Genomic DNA, 15,180 nt, shown 5'->3' on the forward strand with positions numbered 1-15,180 from the left:
TTTTCATACTTAAACAATTCCTTTTTGCAAATATTATTATTGCTTTGTGTTCTCCTTACTTTACTTTAAATTTTACACATTATATGTTATTTCGTAACTTTACTCCTTGGCCCAAAATACTTAAGTTTTACCACTTTTACGAGACCCATATTATTCTTATGCAGAATAAGATTGAAATTTGATGACTTTGGTATGGTCAAATGAATCGTTTAGAAATGTGCTAGAGACTTGAAATTTGTGAGTATTCTAGTAATGGATCCTAAGTTAATGGTGAAATTTGCAAAAGTCCAATTTTTAAATGTTAACACACCCAAAAATCCAAAATGGCGGACCTCTGAAAACGAAAAAACACGTTTTTTTTTTCAACCGGATGTAGCTCGAAAACGGTAAGAGCTTGAAAAGATTTGAAAGGATCTTAGCGAAAGGAAATTAAATTTTATACAAAACCCTCTTTGGCGTTACATTGGTAAATTCTAAATTTGGTAAATTTCTATAAAATTTTTACCGGTTTTCGCATTTTTTTTATACTTGAATAATTTATTTTTGCAAATATTATTATTGCTTTTCCCTTACTTTGCTTTAAATTTTACTATTACATTTTTTTTCGTAACTTTACTCCTTGACCCCCAAAACTACGAGCCCAATGTTATTATTATGGAGAATAACATTGAAATTTAATGACTTTGTTATGGTCATCAGAATCGTTTAGAATCGTGCCAGAGACTTGTAATTTGGCAGTATTGTAGTATGGGATACTAAGTTAAGGGGGAAATTTGCAAAAGTCACATTTTAAAATTTTTAACTCCCCAAAAATCCAAAATGGCGGATATCTAAAGACGATATAACACGTTTTTTACGGCTATAACTAAAAAGCAATAGGAACAACCAAAAAAGGGGGCCTGGGGGCGGAGCCCCCAGCGAGCCAAAGGCGAGTAATAGTTATCTGTTGGGTTCCCTTCCTATGTTCACCGCTAACCATGTCAAGATAGCGGCTGACAATTTTATACATTCAAACTAAAACAGAAACTTTTCAAGTGGCCAATTAAGGAAAATAGACCCTTAACTAGAAATGTTGTGTGTTTGCTCAGATGATAGGCTAACATTATCTTCTTCTGAACCGGAACTATGTCAATATTGGTTTAGAAACCATTATGTTCCGCAAAACTGAGATAGCAATGACGTTAACCGGCTCATAACGTAAATCTGATCTGTACAAACATAGCTTAAAGAATAGACATTGTACAATATGGACGTAATTGAGATAGACTCGCTAAGTTAAGTTTGATCAAACATTGCGCCATTGAGGTACCCAACGTAAAAACTTAAATTGTCTTCATCTGTATGATTTATATGGACTATTAATACAAATGAGCAGCCTATCCATGATTCATATACTCGATATGGTCATAAGATCTCATAACAGTTTACAGGACAGCTGATTTATTTATTTTATTAAAACAATGGAGCAAGCAATAGCTCAAGCTAGTCTGCGAGAGTGTATTCTTAGCTATGCTTATATAGTCAATACTAAAAAATCAATTTTAAGAGATGCATATTTTTAGATATTTTAGAGAGTTTTTTACGATGCCAACACACCAGATATAGGTGTTGATTAGATAAATCAGCTGGCTTTTTAGCCATAATCATTTGATGCTAGTAAAATGCCGTTAGCTCCCATCTGTCTGTTTGTAAAATGTGTTCCAAAAGTCTGTAACATGGTATTTGATTTATCCAGTGACTGTAAAACTTACCATGAAATTATTTTGCAATATTTCCACAAATTTAGACGTTCAGTGTATACGTTTTACATAAACACGGGTTTATGATTTGGTGATTATAGGCTACTTTCACGAAAGTCTATAGTATTTTTCAAATTGAACTCATTCCCGTTATATCGAATATATCAATCGCTATATCGATCATGGGACAGTTGTTGGTGACATTTGTTGACATGTGTTTATGTAATCAGTCAATTGAATGAAAGAAAGGGTTCATGAGCTGTCGTTGAAACCGAATATTTCGCTCTCGAGACATGTGTACTGTTACAAACTGTGGTTGACTAATTAAATTACATAATAAATACCCCCACCGCAGCAAACTAAGCAAATTTCCATCAGCCTGATTGGATTTACACTAAAATGTCTCCTTTAAAATGTCACATTTACACAGTACTTGAAAGGGTGAAATTATATATAAAACCTAAAGGATACTTTAATATGTGTGAATGAACGTAAATGTAATATTAGCTTAATTAAAACGTTCCATATACACCCTATATAATTTTTCTATCTTAAAGGATTTTATTTTTTGTGACAAAATGCATTTTTTACAGTAAAAAAGTATTTTGCAAATAGTTTTAGGTGCACAGACTGATTATTTACGTTGCTTATTACTTTGTAACTTAGGAATTAAATGACGCTTTCAGGACGGGTGTAGCCGACAGGAAGTGCTTAGTTAAGGTAAATTGATATTTTACGGCTACTTGACATTGGCGGAATTTAGTTTGAAATAAAACAATCTCAGAACTGCATCAAGATTCAAAATTTGCTATGTTGTAAAAATCGTTTTAATATACTACACACATTGTAAATAACAAAATACCCCCGCCGCAACAAACCTGCAGACTAAGCGATTTTCCATTTGCCTGATTGTATTTGCACTAAAATGTCTCCTTAAAAATATCACATTCATTCTTTATTTAAATATAATTACTTTAACAAGTACTTAGTTTTGCTGCAACAGGGACGGTAAAAGTGTTTTTTATGTTAATAGTTTAGTAAGTAATAAATGCATTTTCCAAATTTTATCAAAATATGTTCATAAAACAAGCAAACTACAACCGTTTACTTATTTTCCATAAGAATAACATGGGAATTTTATATTTACAATTTTTTTAATTTTTTCCGTAACCTTTAGGCGTATAATAACGCTTCAATATACAAAATTATTTGTTTTTTAAGCTCTACTAAATGTTTTGGAAAGAAATTGCAAAATTTTATGTTTTTTGGGTCAAAAATGGGAAAAACTAATTTTTACTCTATAAACCCCCCATAAACACCCGTTCTCATAGTCCGATCGTGCTGGTTCGCGAACTCGTTCGAATAAATGTAGGTTTACACGTTTATACCAAATTTCATTAAAATCGGATTATGATCGGATATATATATATGAATTTAAACGGATGGTGTTTTTGGCCCCTAGGGACCTCAAAACGAAAAAGTAAATGGGTCCAGGTCCTACCATGAGTACTACGGCAATAGCTTATTCCCTATATGGGAAATTCGCTAATAGAAGGTAAGAAAGCCTAATAACGTACAAAGTTATATTCATTTTCGATCATGTGTGTAATTTTGATATAATTAGTATAATTATTCATCTCCATTTTGGAAAGGGAGATATCGTAGAAAATCCGGCGCTAATCATTTATAGTGTGTAGTTTGGCTATTAAGTTCCAGGGTCTAAATTGGAGCCACAAAAGATGTAAAAAGGTCCGTTCAGTATGACGGGTTTTGGAGTTTTCATGTTTTAAATAGTCATGAGTTTTATCAATTTGTTTACCACAGACATGGGTTCTTTATAGATCGGGACTATTCATTACTTTAAAACCATGACAAATGTGGTTTTTTTGGTCTTTTCCATTAAATTTGGCCCACACACAAATAGTTTTACAGCAATTTAAATAAAAGTCTTGTATTGGTTCAAAATAATAATCTACGAAATAAATAAAAACAGTATGGAGAACAGACAATGGAGAAAAACATTTATTATATTGTCTGTGGTATTAGGCTATGCTATATTTTCTCAGAACTGATTTTCACATTATAAAATACCTGTCACTCGCAGTATTCCAGTAAAACGGTCATAAAGTGAATTGATTCAATGAATCATTGATTGAATAATAGATTAATGATGTATTTTAACCAGAACAAGCACGAATGTTGAGGGTAGAATGCTAGTTTGTTATTGGTCAATAGATAGCCACTACTTATTTGATCGGATTATCACATGAGTAATAGCAACACAGGATATGCTGAAGTTTAAACTTGTATATCAACTGACTAGTCATATTTACGTCACGTTATTTCCAACTATTGTACTTACCGAATAAAATGTGAATGAAAGCTCGGTAGAATATGTGACGCAATTATCTATATCTATAATTTATTTTTGTAAAAAAATACAACCGACTTCAAACGCTCTAAAAAGAATGAAATAATTTCAATAAAGTAAACTTTTGTATTAGGCAAGCTCACGTATTTTAAGTCGGCACGGCTCGATGATGATTTTTGATACAAAATTGAAAGAGGGTGTCCATATTGCAGGTGGCTATCTATAACTAAATGTGTTAATCTGCATGTCTTTTTTAAAGTTATGCGTTAAGTGTTATTTTATTACCGTAATCAGAGATCGGCATTATAGTGGTATTAACGAGTATCTTTAAAAAGATTATAACGCATTTAAATGTTTCTAACTTGGAAAAGTAACGTTTTAATACTAAACTAGCTTCTTTTCCCTGTCATAATATAAAACTAAATTATTTTCCTATTCATATAGAACATTTGTGTGTGTTATTTTCATAATGCATTTATTCTGAAGTAAACATGAAATACAAGAAAATATTTACTTTAATATATAAACAAAACAGTTCAGTATGTTTTTTATATATTTATGTTATCCAGCTACAATTTATTTATTTTCAAAATACACACACAATAGGTACTTTATTTCAATCATATTTGCAGTTTGAGCCGCGCCGACTTGAAATACGTGAGCTTGCCTAATTAGTCCAGTCAATGAATGATCCAAAAGTAGGTGTAGAGTGCGTGAGCAGGTAACTAAGCGATTCCTTCAGAAACTTGTTCAGGGGGCTTAGGGTGTTAACATACCAAAAGTCCTGACTCCTAGGTGGTGAGCCAGGGGGTGGAGGGGGGGAAAAGGGGGGGGGGAAAAGGTACGCACTTTGGGTTTTTTGATTATATTTCGAAAACTATCAACTTTTTGTATACTATAGTAAATTATAAAATTGAAGAAGATTAAATTTTCTACAAGAAAAGTATATAATGTGTTTATTTTGGTTCAACAGATTACGAGTTATAACTTATTTAATTGATATCTTATTAAAATACTCCTTCCATAAGAAATACATGTAAATTAGTATGCGAAATGGGGCGAATCCTATCCGCCCAAAGAAAATATAACTGATATTCTGGAAATATTGACAAAATTTCCAGTAATTTGACACTTTAATCATGAAATTTTGTCAAAAATTAAAGCGAGGGTGAGCGTTAAAAATGGGATGATTTAAGGTTTTTTTTTATATTTCCAATAAAAAAACACCAAAACTCGAAATTTTGTTACCTCGCCCTCGCCTTAATTTTGGATCAATTTTAATGATTAAAGTGTCAAATTACTGGAAATTTTGTCAAGATTTCCAGAATATCATTTATATTTCCTTTGGGCGGATAGGATTCGCCCCATTTCGCATACTAATTTACATGTATTTCTTATGGAAGAAGATTTTAATAAGATATCAATTAAATAAGTTATAACTCGTAATCTGTTGAACCAAAATAAACACATTATATACTTTTCTTGTAGAAAATTTAATCTTCTTCAATTTTGTAATTTACTATAGTATACAAAAAGTTGATAGTTTTCGAGATATAATCAAAAAACCCAAAATGCGTACCTTTCTCCCCCCCCTTTTTCCCCTCTCCACCCCCTGGCTCACCACCTAGGAGTCAGGACTTTTGGTATGTTAACACCCTAAGCCCCCTGAACAAGTTTCTGAAGGAATCGCTTAGTTACCTGCTCACGCACTCTACACCTCATTCCTTGACTGGACTAAATACAAAGGTTTACTTTATTGAAATTATTTCATTCTTTTTAGAGCGTTTGAAGTCGGTTGTATTTTTTTACAAAAATAAATTATTTCATGATTTTTAGTGACTGTATAATTTTTTATATATTAATTACTTGAGGATTTTTGATAAGCAAAACTGTTTGAAACAATTATAAGTTCCACAGAACAATCATTATTTTAAAACTGCTTGAGTCACCTGTTGAGGTTACATAATCAATGGGTATGAAAATACACAGCTTTAGATATTCCTTAAGAAAGAAAGGTCCATTACATTAGGCCTAATGAAAAACTAATTGTCTTTTCTAGATACATTGAAATGTCAGACATCATCGTTTCCTGCAATCGGTGTACTTTTACATTATAAAAAGAAATACAGTAACGTCTCAAGCCTTTTGGAACAATATGAAAGTTATTCCTCAACTACCAGCGACTAAAAAATCTCTCAAAAGTGGAAAATTGGTCGTTAACACCATAGTACCTTTCGTATAGTACCTTTGGAAAATATTATATGAAAGATTGGTTCAGCTAAAAGTGGTGTAAGTCATGTAGGGGGTTTTGTTTGCTCAAGATATAGCCTAGTCGAAATTGCAAATCATCTTCCTCTAGGACTTTCCGAAGCAGGCATAATAGTATTGACATGTTATAGTAACTGGGTAGAGAATATTAATAAACATGCCACATCTGCAAATGAAATATGTAGGTATATGAAAGATTGGTTCAGCTAAAAGTGGTGCAAGCCATGTAGGTGGTTTTGTTTGATCAAGATATAATAGCCTCGTTGAAATTGCAAATCATCTTCCTCTAGGACTTTCCGAAGCAGGCATAATAGTATTGATATGATATAGTAACTGGGTAGAGAATATCAATAAACATTCCACATCTGCAAATGCATGTTTAGTAATTAAAATATTCAACACTTTTAAAACAATTGACGATCATGCACTGTCACACTTCTTAGGTCGTGTAAGGAATAATTGCATTTGATTTATATTTAGACCTGTTTTACGAATGCTTTGGTTTTCACAATACACCTTTATTTGTCAATATCATACAGCTATTCACTGAAACATATATGTTTTTGTAAGTCAGAATATTCAATACTAAAAACAGAATTACTGTATACACAAATCAGGTCAAACGTTGAAATACATTTTTTATAGTAACCAAAACAAAATGCATTTTTCTCAATGCAATTCATTTAGGCTCCATGGCAAGAAATAGTTTATTGATCAATATGAAGCAACTGTTTCATGAAGAATTGTCTGTAGCTTCATTTAAATGGTTTCAACTAACAGCTGTAGGAATTTTATTATTATTTATTGCCTTCTCTGCACAAATATAAACAATCTGCACAAATGTAAACAAAATAAATATTAAATATTTAAGGTTTTCAGAATTTTTCACCGAAACAAATATTATACTTAAACATAATATATAAGGTACCAAATAGAAACTCTCCTGGTTATTTTGGTGGTGGAACCACACTGATCGGTAAAAGAATCACAGAGAAATTGGTGAACATACATAGAAAAAAAAAACATCGCCACAAACAAATTGAGAACCTCCTCCTTTTGTTGGTAGTGGGGAAGTCGGTTAATAAATAAAAGAGGAACTATGTATGTGTGTGTGTGTGTATGTATATACGTTATGGACTCCGAAACCGCTCGACAGATTGTAATGAAACTTTCAGGCATTATTAAGCATCTTTCAAGGATGGTTCGAGTGAAGTTTGGTGCAGATCTGTCAAAAGGGCTCTGCCTCAGAGGGTTTTAAGTGGGCCAATGTCAGACTTTTTGATCTACAATGTTTACAAATAAATATAATTTAAAAGCAGATGTTTACTTTTACCAACTGTTTTGTAGGTTTGAATAATTACAACATTCTGTATTAGCATTAGTCATGATTTGAAATAGTGCCACAGTGTTTCTACAGAGTGCAGCACAGAAAACTATTTTACTTTTGAATAAGTCCAAATGTATTAAACCCCAATCGCAGCACACCTGTGCACACAACAACTTTTAAATTCTCCAATGTTAAATATTAAAACATAAAAACCTTTATCAAAGTATTATAAACAATAAAAGGGATGACTTTTTACAATTTATAACAACAGTTAATTTGCAATCAAAAGGTGAGTGAGCGTAGCGAACGAACATTAACCTGGAGGCGAGTTAGCGTAGCGAACGAGCTAATCTGAAAACAAGTGAGCGCAGCGAATGAGCTCCAACCTAAAGGTGAGTGAGCGTAGCGAACGAACTTCAACCGGGACGTGATTGAGCCATGCGAATACTTATGAAGTTAAACGGGGCAAAGCCCGTGGGTACAGCTAGTTAAATATAAAAATGTAATTTCATATTTCGTTTTTCAAGTTGATCAAATCCTATAGCTACTTTTATACCACTTTCCTACTTACTTTAGGTCTTCCTTGTCTAGGCCACCTACCCTACACCTTCGCTACTGTGTAATTCCCTCACACATCAACACTACTTCAAACCCCAATCCCTACTACCTCTACTCACTGTAGTGTTGATGACTCTATCATGATGCTCCAGTTGCTGTACCATAGCCTCTACCCTCTGACGGAGAGCCTCCAGTTGCACCTGTAGATCGCGCACCTGCTGGTCCCTGCGCACCTCCAGCGCCACCAGAGCACTCGCGGAGACCACCACCCCTATGACGGCGACCACCAGGGCTACGCCCGCGACCACGGCGGCCCGGCAGCCCTTGGTCTGTTCAGGGTGCGCCATCCCTGCCACTCGCGCTACACTAGCCCCGCCACGACACTGGCTCTTCGCACACTGATAATAGACTGACGGGCCGCGGGAGGGGGTTATCAATGCGACCTAGCGGTGACCTTTGGATCACTCAATTGGCGCAGGGACTCCCCGCTAATTATATACTGGAGAATATTGTAAATACTTTTGGGGTTATTTTATGCTTAGGTATACTAGCTGTTACCCACGAGCTTCACCCCGAATGACTTCATCTATTTCTATACTTATTTAAAATACGCAAGCAGATTTTTTGTGACAATTACTCCTCCGAAACTACTGAACCGATTGTCATGTTTTTGGTGTCATTGGAAAGAGCGTAAGGTGAAGCTGTGCAGGAAACTTTCTTTTTAGGGAAATAATGAGAGAGTGAGGCTCTGGAGCCCTTTAAAGATTCGTATTTCTCCATAAGATTAACATTGGAACCAAAAATTGTTATGAAAATCCAGCTGTTGTCAGAAATCAAAAGTGAGAAGAAAAGCATGTTAATTGTAAACAGTCAATAAGTTTGCTAATTTAACAGTTTGCTACAAACATTTGCTGACTTGGTTGAAATTCTTTTTTTTAACACCTGTAATACAGTGATACTTAGCAATTATTGCTCGAATTCGAGCAACAGGGACACTAGTAGGGTATGTTTTATCTATGCTAGTACGTATTATTGATTGGTTAAGTTAAGCTGATGTAAACCAAACAGAATATAGTAATACAGACAAATAATTCCACGTAATAAATTAAAAGAATAACAAACAAATAAGTACAGCTGAGGTATTTTTAACATTTGGTATATGGAAAGTTCCCTTTAGAAAGCAATACGACCTTAAAGGGCAATTTATGAAATAATGGATAGTTTTGCGCAAAGTTTCTCGTCATGACGAACATTTTAAGTATACTAGTTAACCGCCCGTGCTCCGCCACGGGAATATTGTCAGCAATAAAAGAAAAAGAAATAATAATCAACAAATACTGTTTATCTTTGTATTTTATTTAGGGGTCGTTTAATTTTTTACATGAAATAGAACTGATAGTTTGCCTGTATAAACTATTTTATGTCAATCAAACCGATATATTATTTTAACCAAATGAATGTTTTATATTAATTCGTGTTTCATTTGAAAAATAAATAGTATACGAACTGGGCAATGCTGATAACCTAATAAGCAGCTATTTATGCTATTAAGATAATTTGCTCAAGTATATTCCTATATTTGTCGTTTTTTTTATTACATTTGTTGTATGGAATAAAGATAGTCACTTAGCCTACATGTAAATCACGCATCAGCAGTTGGTCGCATTTCACGAATCTTTGACCCATACTGTGAGTAAAAGCTGTGTTTACGTCGTATATATAAAGTTGGGCATACTTTGTTCAATGTTAGAGGGTACGGTCCAATTTGATGGAAATGAGTCGTGGATTTTAAAACTATGTAGACTACCAATACCAGAAAGATGTTGATTCAAGTGAGACTTAGAACTGGCCATTTCAAATGCAGATTTGTATTATATTTTACTCAAATAGTTTTTTGTCTCTTTTGACCCTTAATACTTTTTTTATAGTCGCTGTTGATAAGATTTTCCATAAACTCAAAATGTTGATAAGGAGTTCATTTTACCTTCCCATTGTGACAACATAAGGCAAAAATATTTGTGTCCCAGTTAGTCTGTTCTGACTCGAAATTCATAGATTTGAAGTAGTGACAAATCCAATCTAACGACCCTAATTCAAAAGAGTTGGTATTTTTTTGTAGGGACTTCCAAAGCACATTTAACACCAACACTGTTCTTTACCTTTTTAGTTCGATGGTTCTCTACATTTTTTTTCGTTCGGTATGTCTCTTTACGCCCGGTTAATGATTTCATTTTCTTTTTCTTTTTGTACTTTTCACACCCTGGGGTTAATGATAAAGTTTTATAACGCTATAATGACCTGAGTCAACATTGCCATTAAACATCAAGTCACATACTTCTTCGTCAGAACCGAATGGTAAGGCACGGTTTCTCAAGCAACTTCCCTGTGTACTTGAAAAAAAAATTCACTGATATATTGTAGTTCCACATATCCCAGCGTACTCGCCATCTCGAGAAGGTAAAGTTTGGTACCACTCCTAGTAATCGTGGTACCACTGAACGTCTAACACTGATCTTGAGTAAGATTCGTCACCTACTATAAAATGTTTGTATGTTTCCCACTCATTAGCAATTATATGTACAACTTGCAAGCGGATTTCCCCATGGCCGTATTTCCCATCTGGTGGCCGTAGAGAATAAATTATATTGATCAAAACAATAAGTTTCAGTTCCCTACTATGGGTATTATTTCACATTCCATACTCAAACTTAAACTCAATTACCACTTTCCTTGAGATCACTTTGCAGGAAAACTAAAACATTTCAAAAATAAGTTAACAAATACACTTTCCTTGATCAAAATCGTGTGTTTATAAACAGAAACTCCAAGTTTAATAATTGAATACTGAAAGTGAGGTTATAAAAATAATAACAAATGTCTGACAAACATTAAACAGCTGACGAATAATTTATAAACTGTGTATTATATTCTTCAATAAGAATTGTATTGACTCGACCTTTGAAGGGCTGTAGGTCGTAGCCCTTAGAAAAAACGTAAGTTCTAAGGAAGTTCGGCAAATCTACACACTATCCCCTTTAATTTGAGACATTAATCTTGTAGATCGGTCCAGTAATTACTGAGAAAACAGTGTTACAACTGTGTATTAAATATATAGATGTGTTGGGTAACTGCGTTGCGTTGAAAAAAGGTTGGAACACACTTATAATAAAAAATGACTAAAGAGCAAACCACTCACTGATCAAATAATCGCAAGGAACAGACGCTTCTGACAAAATAGGCCCGAGTGATAGACGCTGAGCGGGGGATAATCGCTCGAGCTCTAGCGATCATCGCTGAGCGTTAGACCATAGATAAAACCATAGATAAAACAGCACCAGACGCTTCTGGCAAAACGGGCCTTAAAGTGTGCCGCAGTTCGCCAAATTACTGCTAGGTGTCACCATTATACATCGATGGGTGTCACTAGCCAAAGTGCGCCGCAGTTCACCAACTCGCCGCTAGAGTGTACTAGTGTGTAGCAGTTTACCTAGTAACCGCTAGGTGTCACTAATACAAAGAACATGTAAGTTTATTTATTTATTTGCAATCTAAAACTATTCAGGCACAATAAACCAATTTAGTGATGACAAAAGAAAACTACATTGATAAGCTAAATTTTTAAAGGACAATATATTGCTATTTAAATCCGTTGAAGTTTACTATGAATCCTCTGTATCCACCGACACTCGCAGGGAGTTTGGAGTGTCTAGTAAATGACTACCGCGCTTGGCTTACCCTTCATAATTGTGTTGTACTATATTGAGAAATTTTATTCTTCTATTCTATGAGAAGCCGAGAGTCGTGTCCCTAACCTGGGGCCGATGATTGGCTTATAAGAAATATAACGTCTCAGATGAGACTGACTTGACCTTACAGGCAGAGACTGATCCTCTGATTTAGACAGACTGAGACAAGTTAGTTAGTACCATCGATGAGACTCTGACTGTAGGTAGACTAGTGATGATGGGAGAATCGAACACAGTGAATTCGGAGCCTCCCCTGTATTCTATTCGAACACATTTGAGTATACAAAGGATGTAAAATGAGTTTGTGATTCTTTTTTCATAATGCAATCCGTTTTTTTAGCCACTGTTATTTCGTTTTACACTAATTAATTCATTTTATTCAATGTAATTTTAAATTATACGAATTTTAAAAGTACATTTATTTTGACTTATAATTTCATATGGTCAGTTACAGTTCTTATTAATGTATTATTTTCTATTATATTAACTAATAAATTAATATCTTTAATAATATGTCTTATTCATTTGTATAGATAATTTACATCAGATATGCAAGTTTTTCGCGATGTAACTATAAAAAATCTGTTGTAGCTATAGCTATAATAAATTCTATTCAATTGCCCTCCACCAGTAGTAACCTAATATTTTAAATAGCCAATATAGGCTAAATGTTAACGATTAATAATTTTAAACAGTTATTAAGAGCTGTAAATTATAGGGCTAATGGTAAAATTATAACAAGTAGGTAAAAACAAATTGCTGCATTAAAAACATTAAATACCGATACTCTTACGAATGCTACGGATTCATAAAAGTGCTATGGAACGATATATCGTTGTTTGCGTTTCATCCAAAAAGTGCTAAGCGACGATATATCGTGCCTACGCAACTTTCGATCGTGTGAGTTTAAATGGGTACATCGGTTGTTGTTTCCAAACAGTTGATGTTTTCTTTCGATTCCTGATACGACGGAGATGGAGGCCCGATATACCGTTCCTTAGCACTTATGAGATGAAAAATTTTATTTTTACCGATTTTCTTTATCGCAGTTTCAAGTGAATATTCAAATTTACAAGCGCACACCGGCGCACACTAGACTTTGCCCCCGTGGCAAGCCTAGCACTTTTGGATGAAATAAGTAAATCTCTTTGGAAAATTACAAAAAACAATCCTAGCATCGAAAGGGTAAAGATGCTATGGTTCAAAGCATATTTAGGGGCTGTTTTAGTAAAAAATTGTAAAAATAAAACCGATAAACTGAACTAAATAGTTATTATTGTAAATACAACGCATACAACACCTTTAGCCTGACAATTTACGAAATGTCAGAGCTCTCACGTTTGAGATATGGCAAAATGGTTAAAAGTCCAGCATTAAATATATCTTAACTTTAATAGATACATTTTCTAAAAAAGCTTATGCTGCTCCACTAAAGAATAAGACAGGGTTGGTAGTTACAGAAGCCATTAAAACCATTCTACCAAAGGGGGTTTGAAATATTCAATCTGACAATGGAAAATAATTTTTTTATCAACATTTCAACAAACTAAATATTAATCACTATCACAATTTTTCTACAACTAAGGCTGCAATTGTGGAGAGGTTCCAGAGAACTTTAAAGAATTGGTTATATAGGGAATTTAAGTGCTCAGGGAAGTTATAAATGGTTTGATTTACTTTCAAAGTTAATTAGGAAATATAATAATAAGGTGCATAGATCTATAGGAATGAAGCCTATCCAAGTGAGTGTTAAGAATGGTAAATATGACTATTTGATTATGAGTTCCTTGCGATTATTTGATAATCAGTGAGTGGAAGGCAAAGCCCTCACTGACTGACTCACTCACTCACTCATCACTAATTCTCCCACTTCCCATTTACCTAGGAGGCTGAAATTCGGTACACCGATTCTTAGGGCATTAAATAGGAAAACTAAGTAGTTTTTATTCTGATCGGGTTTTCGGGCTCCACCCCAGTGGCTAACATGGAGTTTCCCATGTTAACCTTATGATTTTTCATATTTAAAAGGAATTTCTTAACAGCTGTTTCAATTAAACAAGTTGGTTCTGTTCTATGATGTTCAATAGCATTAAAGTTACAAGGATTACCAACAGGGTGCAGCACTATTATTTTTTTAAATTTATGACTACAGCCAATTTGCAACCAAAAGGTGAGTGAGCGTAGCGAACGTTATAAAATTAGCATCTCAGTTTAACTTCACTAAAACATAATTTAGTCAGTGTTGTTAGTCATTAGTGTAGTCAATTTATTCATCAATCACATTGTGTTGTCATCAAGCATTTATTCCGATGACTACCGTAGTCTTCACTACTGAAAATAAATGGACGAAGCCGTGACTGAATTTTGTTTATGCATCCTGTTCCGAGTAGCAACATAAAATAGAACAGGACTGAGTCTGCGTGTTACATTTTATATTTTGAGAGAAGGAGCAGACTAATTATACAAACAAAGTACTTGCGAGTTATGTTATGGTCAGCACTTCGGCCCTAGTCTGCAACGGAAGTTATATGTGTCCAAACTTAATTGACACAATTGCACAGTATCTACTTCATTAATCAAACTTCATCAAGCCCGATTATCTGTATTTAGGCGGGGACACACTTGTCATACACTCTTCCGATCCTACTACGATCCGATTTGCGGGATTCCAGAAGGATCGGTGCGGGATCGGAGAGGGTGAACACACATGTCATACACGCTTCCGACCCATGCCCGATTTCCTCCACCGGTCGATCAACACTTGCCAGTCTAAACTACGTGCAGCAGAAGGTGGTAAACATGTTCGAAAACTTTGGACTTAGGGATTCAGCCATGATGGCGGTTTGTCTAGATGAAGAGGAAGAAAGTCAGACATCTCTAAAAGGCATTGGAAAACGAAGAATTTGTGTTCATTCTGTATGGAAAGAAAGTTAGGTGGTTTACTTAAGTGCCCATCTTATATATTAAGCACATTGGGTTTTCTCTCTCGAGTTCGTTTGGCTCTTCTACCCGTCCGATTGTCATGATCGAGGTCTCTAATTGAAGGTATGCACGCACAGATTTCACATCAAGCATAGGCATATATTTATCTTAAACCATTATTCTTAGATCTTAAGAATAAAGGTGATTTTTAAGAAACAACCCATCCTGCATCCGACAAACGAATGGACT

General features: G+C 34.4%; 1 protein-coding gene across 1 annotated transcript in view; it reads right to left on the bottom strand.

Annotated features, from left to right (window-relative positions):
- The window catches only part of LOC128990462 (protein eiger), a 43,815-nt gene extending 35,037 nt beyond the window's left edge, over positions 1-8,778 (bottom strand). The window contains exon 1 of the mRNA XM_054412832.1: positions 8,383-8,778. Coding sequence (XP_054268807.1) covers positions 8,383-8,610 — 228 coding nt within the window. The 5' untranslated portion in view covers positions 8,611-8,778. The remainder of the gene's footprint in view (positions 1-8,382) is intronic.
- Positions 8,779-15,180: the final 6,402 nt, after the last annotated feature.

The sequence above is a fragment of the Macrosteles quadrilineatus genome, unplaced genomic scaffold (assembly GCF_028750875.1).
Source record: "Macrosteles quadrilineatus isolate MER2022 unplaced genomic scaffold, UCM_ALF_1.0 Scaffold_3__2_contigs__length_128488019, whole genome shotgun sequence".
In the NCBI taxonomy this organism is placed as follows: domain Eukaryota; kingdom Metazoa; phylum Arthropoda; class Insecta; order Hemiptera; family Cicadellidae; genus Macrosteles; species Macrosteles quadrilineatus.